Source organism: Erithacus rubecula, assembly GCF_903797595.1.
Source record: "Erithacus rubecula genome assembly, chromosome: 5".
NCBI lineage: Eukaryota > Metazoa > Chordata > Aves > Passeriformes > Muscicapidae > Erithacus > Erithacus rubecula.
In genome coordinates, this window is record NC_136687.1 from 25,650,294 (window position 1) to 25,667,235 (window position 16,942).

The window sequence follows — 16,942 nt, forward strand, 5'->3', positions numbered from 1 at the left end:
CTACACCTTCCCTGGTGCAACTCAAGACAATTTCCTCTCACTCTGTCCCTGTTAGCTGAGAGACTCACACTCTCCTTGCTATAACCTTCTTGCAGGGGGTCTCCCCCAAGCCTTTTCTCCAGGCTAAATGACCCCAGCTCCCTCAGCCACTCCTTGTCTGATGCATGTTCCAGACCCTTCACCAGCTCCACTGCCCCTCTCTGGACCTGCTCCAGCACCTCAGTGTCTTTCTTGCAGTGAGGGGTTTAAAACTGGACACAGCACTTGAGGTGCAGCCTCCCCAATGCTGGGTGTAGGGGGACAATCCCTGCCCTGCTCCTGCTGGCCACACCATTGCTGATACAGGCCAGGTGCCACTGGCCTTCTTGGCCACCTGGGCACATTCTGGCTCATGCTCAGCTGCTGCTGACCAGCACCCCAAGGTCCTTTCCTGCTGGGCAGCCTTCCACCCACTCTTCCCCCAGCCTGAAATGCTGCAGGGGGTTGGTGTGACCCAAGAGCAGAACCTGACACTTGGCCTTGCTGAACCTCATACTACTGGCCTTGGTCCATCAATCCAGCCTACCCAGATCCTTCTGCAGAACCTTCCTGCCCAAGAGATCAACACTCTCACCCAATTGGTATCATCTGCAAACTCACTGATGGAGACTTTGATCCCTTTGTCATCAGTATCATCAATATATCATCAACAAACATACTGAACAGGTCTGGCCCCAGTACTGAGCCCTGTGGAACCCTACTAGTGACCAGCTGCCAACTGGATGTAACTCTAATCACCACCACTGTCTGGACCTGGCCATCCAAACTGTTTTTCACTCAGTGAACAGTGCATCCATCCAAGCCACAGGCAATCCATTACTCCAGGAGAATGGTGCTCTCCAGGAGAACAGAACTGTTTAAAAATAATACACAGTAAATCGAGTCAATCCATACCTGTGTCATTCCAGACTGGAGCTGTAGAGTTGCAGGTTGAGATATTGCTGGCTGTGTTACTGGTTGTCCAAGAGACTGTGAGCTTAAAGACTAGGATGAAAAAAATCATTCCATAATCATAAAAGAATGAATATATATCTAAAATATATATAGGCAGTAGGTATAAAACAGAAATTACAACTACAAGTATTTTAGAAGTCTTAATTGTACTAAGGAAAAGACTTTTTCAACAAGCTTTGAAGTTGACACCTTTGATTTATTCTTAAACTAACGATTTTTGGAAATACATATTTTAATAAGCATTCTGTTTATGAAGTGAATGTATTAGTTCAACAGGAAAATAAGCACCGAGTATATGAAACATGACAATTTCTCATACTACCAAGATTTTAGAAAAGATATGGAAGGATTCACTAATATTCTTAGTCATAAACTTGTATGAGGTCTTTAGAGGGACACACACAGCAATACATTGGCAATTTTACATATATCTAGATAGGCGAGTATGTGTATTAAAAATCCAGAACCACAGAAAGAAGTTCTGTGTAAGTGAAAGCAGACATTCATTCACATTCTTGCAAATCCTGACAAAACCTAAAGGCATATATGCTTTATTATTTATTCCTTTAAAATCTCCTATACCAAAGCTGCATATTGATGATGCAATTCTAAGAGACATATTCCAAGAGAAACTCTTACAGTTTGAATTCTGTTCTTAGAGGAAATAAAACAAAGCTTATATGGATTTAGTAATAGCTTTTAAAGGTGAACTCCACTGTTTAAGTACAACATTTTTCACTGCAGTTACCTGACTGCTCAGAGATGATCTTCTTTGTGCAGTCTTTTCATGACCTGATAAGCCTTGCCTTGGAGGAGTGCTAGTGTCCACTGTCATTTTAGTTGGTGTTGCTGACAATGTTGAGAGTTAGAACAGAAAGAAACATGTTATCTCAATTCTGTAATGCAATGATCTAATTACAGGAAGCTTTTAATTAATAAAAAAACTGTTAAGGCTTGGACTCTTGTTTCCCTCTATCCACCAATCTGATTGGTGATAGAGTGCAATCTGAGGAATTGAAATAGGGTGTACTAGTGTCTGATATTGTACTCCTAGAAATAAGTCTTTTTCAGAGTAGTCTGCAGATCTCTGAACCATTGAAAATGGTATTTTCACTTGCACACTTCTCATTAACTGCCACTTATGTATTTAATTAAATCAAGTAGAGAAAGCCTTCATTAGGAAGGCAATTCTATTTTCAACAGTTGGTACTTACATGAATGATCCGATACTGCAGTATGTGAAGATTTTCTTGAACTCCTGGAGGAAGCAGAAGGTGTAGGACTGGTATCAAACCTTTCCAGTGCTTCTTTGAGACTCACTGTGTTTATGTGATTGTCAGACCCAGAGTCCTGACTCTGAAGAGACACACATAAACAACAATTATTTATCTAATCCAGCACACAGTGTATATTTGTTAGAAAATATCTCAGACTCTTTTGTTTCTAATCAACCCCCTTATACAGGTGACCATGCAGAAGTAGTGAGTGGCCTGTTTGATGGCTGTAAGCTGTTTCCATTTGAGGCTTTTATCCTTGGAAACTAGAGCTATATAAGCCTAGAAACCAAAATGCACGCAGACTTACGCCACACACTGACTACTGAGCTGCCCTTTTTCTGCAGCCACTCAATTCACTCTGAACTACAGTGTAATGAGTGAACTGCTTATTTTTTTGAGAAAAGAGGATTTCGTTCCACTAGGAGCACCGACAGATGAAACTTGTGAAACTGCCAAAGGAAAACATTTCTGAACTGTCAGACTTAAAATATGACAGATCATCTCCACAAGCTGATAAGACTCATTGAGCTTTGAAGGACATTAATTCAAAATGAATCTTGTATAATTTTAAGAAGTGGAACAGAGTCACACAATTAAACAGCTCCTACTTTCCTATTGTTAATTCCTTCTTGGTGTGTTGACTGGTTTTTTAGATTATGGGTACTTCCTGTAAGTGACATCATTTATTTAGGAAACTAATGCTGCAGAAATCATAGTAATAAAAACTCATGGGTGCTACCACGTTATAACTACTTACAGATTAATTCCTGAAAAGGAAGGGTGCTATAAGCAGAGCACAGTTAAACACTCTTTCTAGACTTCTTTGTTAATTTTCAATAGTCACATTATTTAGAGATCAAATAATTACTTTATTTGGGGACAAATGGGACAGAACACTTTTTGCTGCTGTGTATTTGCTTGCTATTATATTTAGTATGTGAAGATGTAAAAACAAAATTATATAAAACACTCACTTTATCTGCTGTTATCTCTGGAAGAGACTCCTCAATACCAAGTTCTCGTCGTCTTTCTGCTCTAACTTCTGCATAACTAGAAGAACAAACCAAGGATGACTACTATATCACAGGCTGATTTAAAAAATAAACCTCAAAGACTAAACTCCTCAAACCCTCCCTGCTTACAAACCATCCCAGAAGTCTGCCAGTGATTCTTCACCTGCTGTAATTTCTCTACCGCCAAAATATCATTACCTCAGCTCCCATACCAGTAGGACTACTTTAAAAAGTAACCTACCTTACAACAGTGTGCGTACAGACAATAAACTCTGGCCTGGAGTTCCACTGGTGATACGTGATATAGTAATGAGTTTGCAGCCAAATCCACTGTTGTCCCTTTGTAAGGAATCTGTAGTAACATGACTTCCCTTTCCCATATTGCATTACTATAAAGATGAAGAATAAAGGTCACTGTCTTGCCACGTTGTAAATACTTTATTCACATAGAAAGAACATTATTTCCCAGGTTCATATAGCCCAAACCCATGTCTAAATCCAGTATTAAGCCGATGACCAACAACAGGTTTGAAAATTTTCCAATTTTTGCACTTATTAAACATTATAAAGACTTTTACATGCCATTGGACGAACTGAAAAAGTATTAGTCATAGAATTGTGCACTCCTAAAAAAAGCTCAGAACTATAAGATAAAGTTATCTGTTTTGTAGTTTTGTATCAAAAGAGAAAAATATATGGAACAGCAGTACAATAATGTCAAATGAATATGAGTAGACACTTCACTCAATATCACAAAATTTCACCAAAATGGTTGCATAATTTAACAAAGTTGACAGTTTTAGTGATTTAGTTGTACTCACAATGTTCGTGACATTTTGCCAGATTATCTAGATCATCCACATGATAATAATCATAGCCTGATGTTCCCAAAACTTCAAATGGAAGATATCCTATTATTGGAGGTGCCCTAATTAATAAAAAAAACAATGTTCTTTTATTTTCACACACATGAAAGAATCTCAAACAAACCAGAATTAATTATATAAGCTTTCTTGTTTACAGTATGTGCTCCCCAAGAAATCTAAAAAACTAAACCAAACACAAGCTATGAGTAGTTAATGCAATTAGTGAACTCCAAATCCTACAGCCACCACTGTGATTCAGCCACTATTGCTACTACACAGAAGGAACTGCACCTGTGATCCAAGAATAGGAACTTCCATTCTAAGCTGTGTCTAGATGTGAACTCTTCATTGGGTTCTTCAACAGTGCACATTTCCTAAAAAGGAAAAAAAAACCCTCTTAAAACTGCTCTATTCTAGTACCTAAACTCTTTCAAAATTCAGACTTACCTAAAGTTAGTAGACAATTCCACAATAGTTATAATGTTATTTTTAAACAGCTTCATTGGTTTTGCTTGTACAGTACTGACGTAGAATCTAATCTCAACTGTGCCAAGCCGATGCTCAGTTGATTTAAATGGACTAACCATGTCATGAGATTAAACTCAAACTCAGTATCTACAGACACAGTAGCACAAGCAGAAATCCATAGTTCCTGCAGTTATGCTTTTAAATTGTAACACACAAAAGAAGGGGTGAAACATTCCCAACGGATGGTCTGGTTATAGCCTGTGTTTAGGAATATGATTCTTCCCTTTAGTAAACACAACTATTCTAAACCTCTGAGTGCACAAACACATATTGCAAATAACACACTATTCTTATGTTTAGAACACATGAAAAGTAAGAGAATGGCTGGATTTCTATTGCAACAATATCTTAAGGTATTCTGCTCATAATTCTAAATGTATTCCACTCAAGTGTGTTCAGAGTATATCAGTCAACTTCTACTGTCCCCTTTGAGAAAGGTGAAGATGCCCCTCTGAGTATTGTGCCTCATGCAGAGACAGCCACAACACCACACACCCCAAATCAGCCAATTCTTTTGCAAACTCCTCCAGTACTGCCTTACAGGAAGGAGGATGGATGATGGAATAATGCATACAAATACATCCCTCAGAAAATTGCATTAAAATTAGAGATAAGTAATTTTTTCTTTTTTGGACACCTACACACATTTGTCCTTTACAGGAACTTGCAATGGTATTCCTATTACCAGGAACACACCAGAATCTACTGCTGATCAGGTACAAGAGTTTCCTAAATACTGCAGTGTAGAAGCTGCTGCTACACCAGCAGAATACTCATAACAAGTGTGGACAGATGAGCACACTGCTGCCCTGCAAACATCTGTAACCAAAGTAGTCCTGCAGAAAAATACAGTAGAAGACCAACAGAGGGACTGACCACCTTTCTTTTCATTTTTTCAGGTTATAATCCAAAGAGTTTAATTGCATGCTTTTGCATACAGTTTTTTAAAAGACCTAAGTTTTCTTTCTATGAAAGGAAAAACTGACCATACCTAGGCAATGTTTTTTGTTCACCTTCATCACTGTAAAATCTAAAGACAATGACTTAGAAAATGATGAAATGATGGTTGAATCAGATGGAGGCAATGAACTAAACAACCCTGCGAAAAAATTTGACTCTTGATGTCAACTCCAGCCAGCAAGACTTAAGGTTCAAACCCAAAACTACCCCTAAACCCAAAGCTCATCTACTTTTCTAAAATTACAATATTTAATAAAGCACCACTCAAAGTAAGAGAAATGACAGAGCAAGAGTATATCCTTGAGATATACTTTTGATTTGTTGTTTCTTTTGATCTAATTATTTTGGCACAAGTCAAAATAAAAGTAAAAATCACTGAACTGCAGGCAGTAAAATCACAGTAAATACTTCATAGTTAGAGAGGAAATGTCAGCAGTTAGTATCCAATTACTCAATGCATTTATATTAATGATTTGCAGATATTCCACTGTAAAATACCCCTGGGGCAGAAGCCAGCTTGTTCAACAAGGCGTCTTGTTGAAGTTGTCAACAAAGCATCTAGAAAAGAAAGGACTTTCATTTGCAACAAAAAGTATTCTGGTAGAATCCTTTTGGTTGGACTGATCCTGCCTTCTTGATAGCATGCAATCATCCACTAGCCAAAATGCAAGACAAATGTCTAAATAAAAGAATGTGTACCAAATGTAATATAATTACAGAATGTAAAATGAAATGCCTTCACTAGAGAGCAATATCTGTGTCATGTTTGTGGTAAAAGTGGTAGGGTCATATACATAAAACAAAAACATGAACTTTAAAGGTGCAAAAAAGTGCAAATCCTGAGAAATTACATTTGAGAACAAAAAAAAGAATCCAGAACTGTACATCAACTGAAAAAGTTTAAGTGACAAATGAGCAGGAAGAGTCTACCTTAAATGAAAAAAAAAAGTACTAAAACACACATCTCCTTACTGGCTACATCACACATTTGTTAGTGAAGTTACTGGGATAGTAAAATTCTTGACATACACACTTTTGCTGAAGCCTAGTCAATGCTAGCCTCAATAATAAGAGAGGGTACCACAAGTATTAACTTGTACTGCCAGATTTAGTCTTTACTCTAATGTTAACTCTTCTTCAAAAGACTTCCCAAATAAATAGCATCAGTTGAAAGTCTTGGGAGGATCTTAAAATTTTTGTAACATGGAAGCTTCTGAGGGCACTCTGAGGAGTGAAACCTTGGCCAGAGTATAATCTGTAAGGCTTTGGCCTGCAGGAGACTGAGACACCTGAAGATCACAAATAGATGTCTCTCAGCCTCCAGAAGTAGGAAACATAGAAGTTTTACGATGAACTGTCAGACTTTAAAAGACAAAAGCAATTGCAAATGTCAGGTTGATCTTTTTTTCCACAGTTATTTCAGGAAGCAAAAATCCCACATATAACATCTCTACCAACTGTAGGCATAACAGGAAGAATATTTTTTGGACCTGCAGGGGAAGAAAAGTGTCAGACAAAAGCTTCAGAAAAAATAAACTTTCTCTGGCATGGAGTCTGAAGAGACAAAATTCCTACTCAGGCTGACAGAACTGAGAAGTTTATGTGATTTCTCCACAGGCTCCCTATTATTCTTTTGAAGTGAAAAGTATAGAAACCACATCTTCAGATGCTACCACTAACAGTGTTCAGCTTAAGACATCAGTGCTTTAAACTTAAGAGGCAAAATGCTTACATGTTCAGAATTCTTGCATTACAGACAACAGCATAACACTGGGCCACATACATCTCATGGCATTACTTTACAGCTGAATTGCAAAAACAAATGTCAGATAGCAGACTATCCTGAACCTTGATTCATATATTTGTGTGAAATACATAATCAGAATCACAATCCCAGACTATATTGTACTGTATCCTGAGAATTTGTTTTGACTGGTTTTGGAGAAAAGCAGGATTATACTTGCTGAACTACAAGTAAAACATGCATTCAATTCTAAACTTGGAAAAGCATCTTTACATTGTACCTTAGCAGCTAAGCAAAATGTTCAATTTAAACCACTGAGTTTCTGAATAACTGCATTGAAACAGATTTCTATTACCTCAAACCCAACTCTTCACTACTGACAAGTCATGTAAACTTTCATTAAGCCCTCTGAGATTTACTTCTGTGTCAAACTGAAGACCACTAGCAACAAAAAACGCACATACAGGTTTCAACTAAAACCAGTAAATTTTTCACAGAAAGTGGAATTTCAATGTAATCCTTCATATTGTTTAAGTTCATCATATTAAATTACACTCCTGTGGACTTCTTCAAAATTTATTCCTTGCATATTTCTCCTTTATATTACTATTTTAAATTAGTGTTCACCATAACTTGGTTTGATACTTTGCATAAAACAGCCCATTTGAAGTAAGAAACAGACACCTTCAGTTTAGTATCATAGACTTCCTTATAGTTTTCATTAATATTTAAAATGTGTGCATTTTCTCTGAAGTTTTCCCATTCAGAGTCCATTTAAGAATGACATAAAAGTGATTTCATTTGTACATACCTTGATAAATTGAGGTGTAGCTAATCTAACTGTGGCTACAAAGCAAACTTTCTCTTCATATGAAGGCCGGTGTGATCTCTGAATAGTTCCTTCAAAACCATTGTGCGCTGAGTTGGGAACTGAGGGCAGACAGAGGACATGACAACACAGATGACAATGAGATGACAATATAAGTGTGGAGGAAGATTGCAGTAATATCAGAAGAAAAGTAGCCCAATATTTATCTGTTGTTTGCTTGTAACTTAACAGGTATTAAAAATGCTACATATCAACACTTATATGTGCAGAAATAGTGCCACAAGTAGTAGGAGTAGTTATACAGTAGTTATGGGAACACAAATATCAAATAACTTTTTTAAAGAATGAAAACTACAGTTAATATAGTATTACTGACAAAGCATTTTAAAGAAACTAGTAACAGTTCTAATCCTTGCTAACTGGTACAAATGACTGGATTACACTTTATTCAAAAATATCTTTAAAATTTTATCTTTTTTATCAGGTTTTGCTAAGTTTTTCTTTTGAACTGTGAGGTTAAGTACTTACTTTCTAGATTTCCATCACATTTAAGCAATACATGCTGAAGACATACAGAGTAACAAAAGAACCAAAGGCACAATTACGGAAGTGAAAGAATCAGGATACTGAGCTGAGAATGAATTCCACTTATTGAATCACAGAGATAGAATCAAAAGGAGGCAAAACAGATTAACCTTATCTTCCATCTCCAGCAGTTACCAAATTTAGTTTATATTTAGTAAGGTCAAGAGATGGTGATTTCAGAACCCTTTGAGGCTTTCTGAAGCCTCACTGGTTTTAATTCAGCTCTAGATTAAAACTCCTACTGAAGTTTCTTCACGCAATTTCATCTTACAGCTCCTGGCTCTTTTCATCAGAAAGAAAACTGGCACTTTCTTTCATTTTCATCTTGTCCTTTGTTCTTTGGAGTTTATCTTGCCTTGTAAGTTAGATTTATAAACTACTCATGCTTTTGTTGCTCTACTCTGAACTCTCCAACTTCATTACTTCTGACAAATAAGTATCAAGAACTGAATGAGGACATGCAAGTACTACTAAGAAGAGCAGTAGGACTATTTCATGTGATTTAGACTAACTTTAGAAAGGCTTTTGCATTTTCCCAGCTTGGTGGCTGGTCAAGGTGATTCGGTCTTGTTCAGTTTACATTCCACAGTAACTCCTTTTCCTAAAGGACTGCTATGTAGCTGGCTGTAAACATTCTTGTTCATATAGTTCAATATTCCTAAATACAGTAGCTTACATTTTTTTCTTAGTCAATTTTTCTGGGTTTTTAGCCTAAAATAATTTCTTTTCGAAATTTGGGGATGAATTCTTCTCTTGTTTTTAGTGGATTATTTCATAACTGCAAACCATGTTCCATTGTTCATAACATTAATGAAAACGCTGATCAAATCCAGAAGCTGTCCATTAAAATTCCACATTGATGGTCAACACTGGTAAGTTTTCCAATCAGTTTCTGCAGCTACTCTCCAGCATTTTCAATTAACATGTGCTTCCCCTACATGTTTGTGAGAACAGATTATGGTAACAAAAACATCTTTTAAAAGTCCGTATTTTATTTGTTGTTTATCCTCTTATCCACACAGTGTGTTACTTTTTGGTAGAGGAAGCTGAACTGATTTGATCCTATCTCTACCTGAAAAATCCACAATGCTCACCATTCAATTCCCTGCTAGCTTCCTAAAGTTCATATATAGTTTAATTATTTGTTCCAGAGTATTTCCAAATACTGAATTGTAACCAGTAGGTCTGCAGTTTCCCAACTCCTCATTCCAAGACCAGCATGATATTTGACCTTTCCAGGACTGTTTGTGTTTTTCCTACAATATTACATCACAGCATTTGCATTAAAACTCAACCTCTTCCCATTTTGTTACAGCAATACTGATACCAGATAAAAACCCCACAGATTTATTTACAACATACTGGCTTTTTCATAACATTTTTGGGTGAGCTTTCTAAGAATCTACTACTGATCAAACTGCAAAACCCACTTGGACAAATAAACAGGCTTCTCAAGTAAATAGTCACCATAGAGTGGTCAGATTAGATATGCAGTACAGATAAAGAATATTATACATAACTAATAAAAATAATTTCAACAGAAGGCAGTAGGAACTCAGTGTGGAAAACTGTACAGCCTCCACTCACCTGAGTGGCAACTCCTGTGAACTCAAGTGAAAGCACAAAACTGAAACAGGGGGAAAACCTACATTTTCCTTCCCAGTTGCATGTTTAATGAGCACTGCAGTACTCAATACCACTAATCTTCAAGTTAGTCACCTGCTTAAATATGGCTTATACTGAACTAAATTCAGACTCTGTATTTTAAAGCATTTGCTTACATTTCTCTTACATTCTTTTAAACAATGTTTTACACCGTACTAGTTGTAAAACTACTAGTTTTACAATAAAATACTAGTTTAATTGAAAGCATTAAGCATAATTACTACATTTTGCATTCAAATACACAGATGTGCAATGCCTGATGCTACATTTTCTTCTTTTCCATTGCACTAATATAAAAGTGATAAAACTGCTTCAAGATCTTCTTTTGAAAGCCTGATTTTAGTTCTCCTACATTTTGCACCATGCTCCCAAGCCAGTTTAGCTGTGGAGCTGCCTACTTATTCCATTCCAACACTGCTGAAATTACTTACCGTGATTCAAACACTTGAAATTTCCTATAAATTTTACGTATTCATACGTAGGTTGCTCTTTTGGATCTATTGTTCCTCGTAGCATATGGCAACAGAATTCCAGCTGATTTTTTGCTGGGAAAAAAAAAATAAAATAATAGTCTATATGCTTGATGAAGTACACAGGCAACATGAAATGGAAAGCAGGTATAATGAAGCTGAATACATATTGAGGTACTGTAAGTATAGTGATTACAGCTGGCTACAGTGATGCCATGGAGTGGCTACCTAGAACAGAGGCTAAACAAGATTACAAGAATAAACAAGGCATTTATTAAAGGCCTTCAAAAAAATACACAGTGGGCATTCAGAAGCCTTCCAGATCCAAGATGGACAACAGTCACAAGTTTTTCAGACAGATATGTTTGGTCCATTCACATATCAGGGATTAATCCTCCAATTACAGCTTCGGGTAATGAAATCATATATCCCCAGTTTGCTTCTCCCCCCCAATTTCCAATTCACTTTTGTTTATACTTTTCAGGGCCTGATGTTGTAGGGTGTCCTGGAATCTCCTAGGCCTGCTAAGGGGAATTGTTTAGTCTGACCAAAATGTGAAGACAGTTAACTAACACTTTAGATGGAGTTTAGAGTTATGCACTAATGCAGTACAGGATTTGAAAAATATAAAGGCTAAAATCTTAAGGCATCAATAGCATCTGCTTTTAACCACCACAACCATTACTAACCTAAAAAATGCCTTTAGATTTTGTGCACAAAGGGCTTGAATATTAGTGACACAAAAATCTCTGATAACTAGAGCTGTAATAAAGAAAACGCCCTGAACTTAAGTTCACTAAAACACATGATCCCAAACTCCATTGGGCTGCTATGTATTTATACTTGCCAACTGCTAAAACTGTCTAAATAGAAGCTCTATAAACAATATGAACATTTCTAATACATAGGAAAGTTACAGACTGAAAGGCAATGTAACTTTGAAAATTCTACTCTAGAGCAGGGTTGACACAAAATAACACTTGCATTCTTCAGGGCTGAAGTATATGCCTCTACTTAAATAACACTGGAAAAACTGATCATGTACAATTTCAAGTAGATAGTTTTAACACAACTACTGTACTGGTTTTATCTGGGATAGGGTAATTTTCTCCACAGCAGGTCACATGGTGCCCTGTTTTGGATTTTGACTAGAGCAGTGCTGCTAACACAGGGATGTGCCCATTATTGCTCAGCAGCACTTGCACAGTGCAAAGGTCTTCTCCTTATCTCACTCTGCTCCACTTGTGGGGAGGCTGGGGCTGCACAGGCAGCTGGGAGGGGACACTGCAGGGAGAGCTGAACTAAGGGATATCCCATACTGCATGGCACTGTGCTCAGCAATAAAAGCTGGGGAAAGGAAGAACAGGGAGACATCAGGTTTATGGCATTTATCTTCCCAAGTAATCATCACAGCCCTGCTTTCCTAGAGACTGCTGAACAACTGCCTACCAACCAGACAGAGCAAACTAATTCCTTATTTTGCTTTGCTTGTGCAGACAGCTTTTGATTTCACGTGTTCATCTGCCTTTATCACAACCCACAAGTTTGCTTACTTTTACTCTTCTGATTCTTTGCCCATCCAGCTAAGAGGAGTGAGTGGCTGTGTGGGGCTGAGCTGCCTACAGGGGTTAGCCCAAAATAACTACTTACATTTTAAGTATTCAGGTGTCAAGGAATCACTTTCCAGCAGATGAGAAGACAATATTTTATAGATTTCTGAATGTTCCCCCTCTGGGATAAAATTAAATACACTCTGATCCACAAGATCAGACTGAAAGAAAAAGATTTAATAAGGGTTAATTCAAGATGTACAATGTCACAAAGCCTACTATTTTAATGCAAAGCAATTCCACAGTTCATTTCTGACTCAATAAAGCCACCTGCTGGAATATATATTAATATTTTGCAAGAAAAAAATCCCACTCTGATACGCCTGCCCCACGGGGAGTGGTAAATTAATTCCTTGCTTTGATTCGCCTGCATACACGGCTTTTGTTTTACCTCTCAAACTGTCCTTATCTCAACCCATGAGTTTTCTCACTTTTACCCTTCCAATTGCCTCCCCCATCCCACTGAGGGGTGATGAGTGAGCTGCTGGGTGAGGATGAGTTGCCAGTTACCATATTTTGTAATCAGTTCCATAGCTGTGTACACAAAACTGTGAACAACAGAGATGGATGCAGCAAAACTGAACAACTGTTTATATGCATAAAAGCATTTGGTTAAGTATTCAATAAAGAGGAATAATAAAATGTATGTTTAGAATTCAATCACACCTAAAAGAACAAATGTGGCGCTCTGAGAACCTGGCAAATTCTACTAAAAAAAATAATAAAAACCACAATTACCTGCATATTTTTAAAAATTCTCAGACTGTTATCATGCATACCTTAAGAGAATTGATTTTGTCTCTTACCACAGTAAGACAACTAGCCTTTAAAGAGAATTTGTCCTTCTCTTCAAGAAAAGCACTCCATTTAACTCAATGGTTCACAGTAATTAATTTGCCTCACTTCAAAATAATATTCAAAGGCAACTTTAAAACCTAGAATTACATGTACCAGTGAGCAATGTCACCCAGATTAAAGATAAGTGAATATGATAAACCCAAAAATACGTTCTGAGTTTCAAAAGCAGAACTAGCAGCAATGTATTCATCAGAACACTTTGTCAAGAAAGAAGTAAAAAAGTAGTTTAAAAAATTTCAATTATTTAGATCTTTTTCTGACTCATGTAGAAGCTGTGACCTCTAAAGGGTCTCCTGAAAACAACTGTGTTACTTCAGTTACATTGAAACTGATGCTAGGCACTTTATAATCCTTTCTAACAGAGTGCTGACTGCATTCTGCATTTCCAAAGGAAATGTTTAATATAGAAGACAGACCAGTAGGAAGCAGTTGTGCTGAAGAAAAACAGAAACATTAAAACAAAGCATACATCTGCCCTACAATGTCAAAAAGTCCATCAATTAATTAGGACTCATATCAGAACACCCATCAACCACAGACAAACCGATACGGTACTGAAAGCAAATTCATTACTTACTGGCAAATGTTCAAGTAAGGGAGTTATACTTTCAGACACATATATTATATTTCCATCTGTCATAATTGCTAAAAAAAAACCATCAAGAGCCTGAAATTAAACATAATGGGCAGTTAAATAAAAAAGAAACAGCGATTATTAAAAATGTTAAGCTATATTCAATACAGAAAACGATGCAGACATATCTTTGTTAAGTGTATAATAGAAAAATCCTTAATGTTGTTTTTACACTAGAAGCATTACAATTTACATAGTATTCTGTTGCTAAATAATCTGTGGTTTCAGAAGAAAGTACATATATAGACAGCCACTGTTTTCTCCAACTCCCACTCTGCCTGCCTGTTATTTTTAATTCCATCACCATTTTAGATGTCAGAAAGCTCATAAAAATGAGCTAGAGACAAAAGCAAGAAGATGTGGGAAAAATATGAGAAGAACAAGTAAAAGAGCCAGCAAAATCAATAAATTTCAGGCTTTAAAAATATCAGTATTCCCAGTCTCACAGAAAGATGCTTGCAGCCAGATTTTATTGAGACTTGAAACTTATGAGATACAGTTCTGACTGCCTTATCTTCTGCTGAACTCAAATTTCTTTCCACTGAATACAGCACAACGTTTCAGTTAAAAGCTACCAACGAAAGCATGACAAAACTTATTTCTAAATAGGAAATTTTAAGCTCACATCTTCAAAAAAAAATATTGTATCAGAGGATTTAAAAAAAAAAATTTAAATATCAAAACCCAGAACTTTTTTTGTATCTGTGTAACAAAGCACAGATGGAACAACTATGGAATGAAAATAAGAAAGTGTTTGATAATTTGTAATATTTTTCATTTAACTATTATTAAAAATTGTTTCACTAACAAGATATAAATGACTTATGCTCATTTTCAATTAAATACCTTAAAATTGCTTTCTGGAATTTTTGCAACTATTCATGTAATCTTCAGCAAAGTAATGCTCTCATACCAGTTTTGGAAAGCATATCATGTAAAGAAATTGAACACTTACTTATTGTTTACAAAAATATATAAGTTACATGGATATGTTATGCCTTTTTCATAGTTACGATTTTAATTTACACATAATAATTCTTTCTAGCATTGTATGTTGATAATTTAAAATATCCACTTGGACAGTAAATACATTCATTTACAGACTTGCTCACTCACTATGTTTATTTAATTGAAAATGTAGTTCAAAGAAAACCTGCTTTTCTGAAATTCCCAAAACATAGGCTTATTCATGGTTTATCTTCATTAAAATATAATAGTTAAAACCCAAATATAAGAATAAAAAGCTATGTCATCAAACTGAAAAATTTCATAATAGAATGAGAAATTATTCTACTCCCAGAAAAACAGAAATAATATACCTCTAACATTAACTGTGTGAACTCTTCATTACTAAGGAATGTTGGTTTCCAGTCCTGTCGAATTTCACTGGCATCTGATTGTGCAGTAATTTCTACAATAAAACACAGGCACAGTAAAAGGATTAATACTCAATTTTCCCCCCTAAGTTACATATACACATTAAGAAAAGCAGAAAGCTCTTCAGTCTCCTCTGTTATTCATTCATTGCATATAGATATTGATCCTTAAAAAGAAAATAAATGTCTTCTCCCATGTCATAATTAAATTTATCTTCTCTTTCCTTCAACCAGTTTATGCTGGTTATACAGTCCTGCCAGACTTCAAGGTAATACTAAAGTAATGGACTTTGATAAATGAAAAAATAGTACGCTTTCCTCTGAGATTACAAAAAATGTTTCATTAAGAGTGTTGTTTACAAAGATTTAGAAAGCCAAGATTCCTGATCTGTTTATGTCATTAAAATGGCTAATGCTCAAGTATCTTGGAAAATCCTTGTCATTCTAACCCTTGCACAAAAAATTGTCCTTGCCCTTTTTCTTCTTCCTGCTCTCTTCTGGTTACACTTTAAAAAGAGTAGTTTTTCAACAAAGATTGTTAAGTGCTGTATGACAGACTCCACTCTAGAATTCCTGCATATTACAAACACACAGATTAATCTGGACATAGATGAATCTTAAGTAGAGAATCCTGCAGGAGTTCAGAAATACATAGATTAACTTCCATATAGAGGTGAGAGAATCAACAGCTGCTAAGCAAAGCCTGACCTTGGGTTCTGAAAGTGGTGCTTCCTTATCAACTCAGAACTGAAACAAGAAGTGAGACCTCATAATGCTCCAGTTTTGATGAATAACAAGAGTATCACAGAAGTGCTGGTCGTAAGAACAACCTTGGACAAGTAATCAAGTATTTAGACAAATCAAAAGAACCAAACCAATTCTTTAAGGTTTTTTATTTTTAAAGGACATATCTGTACAAAGACCATAAGCTAGAGTCTAACTTCAGATGGCTTAAAGAGCCAGAAACCCTGGAATTGAGTAAAATATGTAAAGGGCTAGAGCAGTCTGCAATTTTGTTTACCACACTGAAGGGGGAAAACTTTACAAAAAAAGCTTTAGACTTAACTAAAAGAACAGCAAACAACAGCAACATCATGCAAGAAACTGGCCAAAAGTGGAAAGCTGCAAGAAGAGGTGGAAAACAAAAAAAAAAAAAATCAACAAATAAGACTTTCCAATTATCAGATCTCACAAAACATAAATCCATCAGGCTCTTCCAAGCTGTTTCAGAACAATAGCACAAAGCAGAAAGAGTGGGTTGGAGAACAAAGAAAACTGAAGTATAACCCCAAATGCAGCTTTTCAGTCAGCAAAAAGATACTGAACATTGAGAGGCAAGTCAAATGAAAATGAAAAGCTCTGCCACCAAAGTGGAGGCAAAATTCCAGGAACTTAGAGCATTCATTCCACAGAACACAGATAATCTTCACTTTAAACTGGAAAAGTCCAATTCAGTGGCTCATTCCAGTCCTTATAACCATCCTACTTCCGAATTAAAAAGACTGCCTTTTTCATTAGAATGGATTTCTGCCAA

General features: G+C 36.2%; 1 protein-coding gene across 7 annotated transcripts in view; it reads right to left on the reverse strand.

Moving 5' to 3' along the window:
* The window catches only part of CLOCK (clock circadian regulator), a 65,388-nt gene that overhangs the window by 11,377 nt on the left and 37,069 nt on the right, over window positions 1-16,942 (reverse strand). For all 7 annotated transcript variants that reach the window (XM_079306134.1, XM_079306137.1, XM_079306135.1 and 4 more), the window contains 12 exons: window positions 15,352-15,443; window positions 13,976-14,065; window positions 12,581-12,701; window positions 10,892-11,005; window positions 8,193-8,311; window positions 4,441-4,523; window positions 4,105-4,211; window positions 3,525-3,672; window positions 3,245-3,320; window positions 2,208-2,349; window positions 1,742-1,842; window positions 934-1,023 (listed from right to left, as the gene is read on the reverse strand). In XM_079306134.1, coding sequence (XP_079162260.1) covers window positions 934-1,023; window positions 1,742-1,842; window positions 2,208-2,349; window positions 3,245-3,320; window positions 3,525-3,672; window positions 4,105-4,211; window positions 4,441-4,523; window positions 8,193-8,311; window positions 10,892-11,005; window positions 12,581-12,701; window positions 13,976-14,065; window positions 15,352-15,443 — 1,283 coding nt within the window. The remainder of the gene's footprint in view (window positions 1-933; window positions 1,024-1,741; window positions 1,843-2,207; window positions 2,350-3,244; window positions 3,321-3,524; window positions 3,673-4,104; window positions 4,212-4,440; window positions 4,524-8,192; window positions 8,312-10,891; window positions 11,006-12,580; window positions 12,702-13,975; window positions 14,066-15,351; window positions 15,444-16,942) is intronic.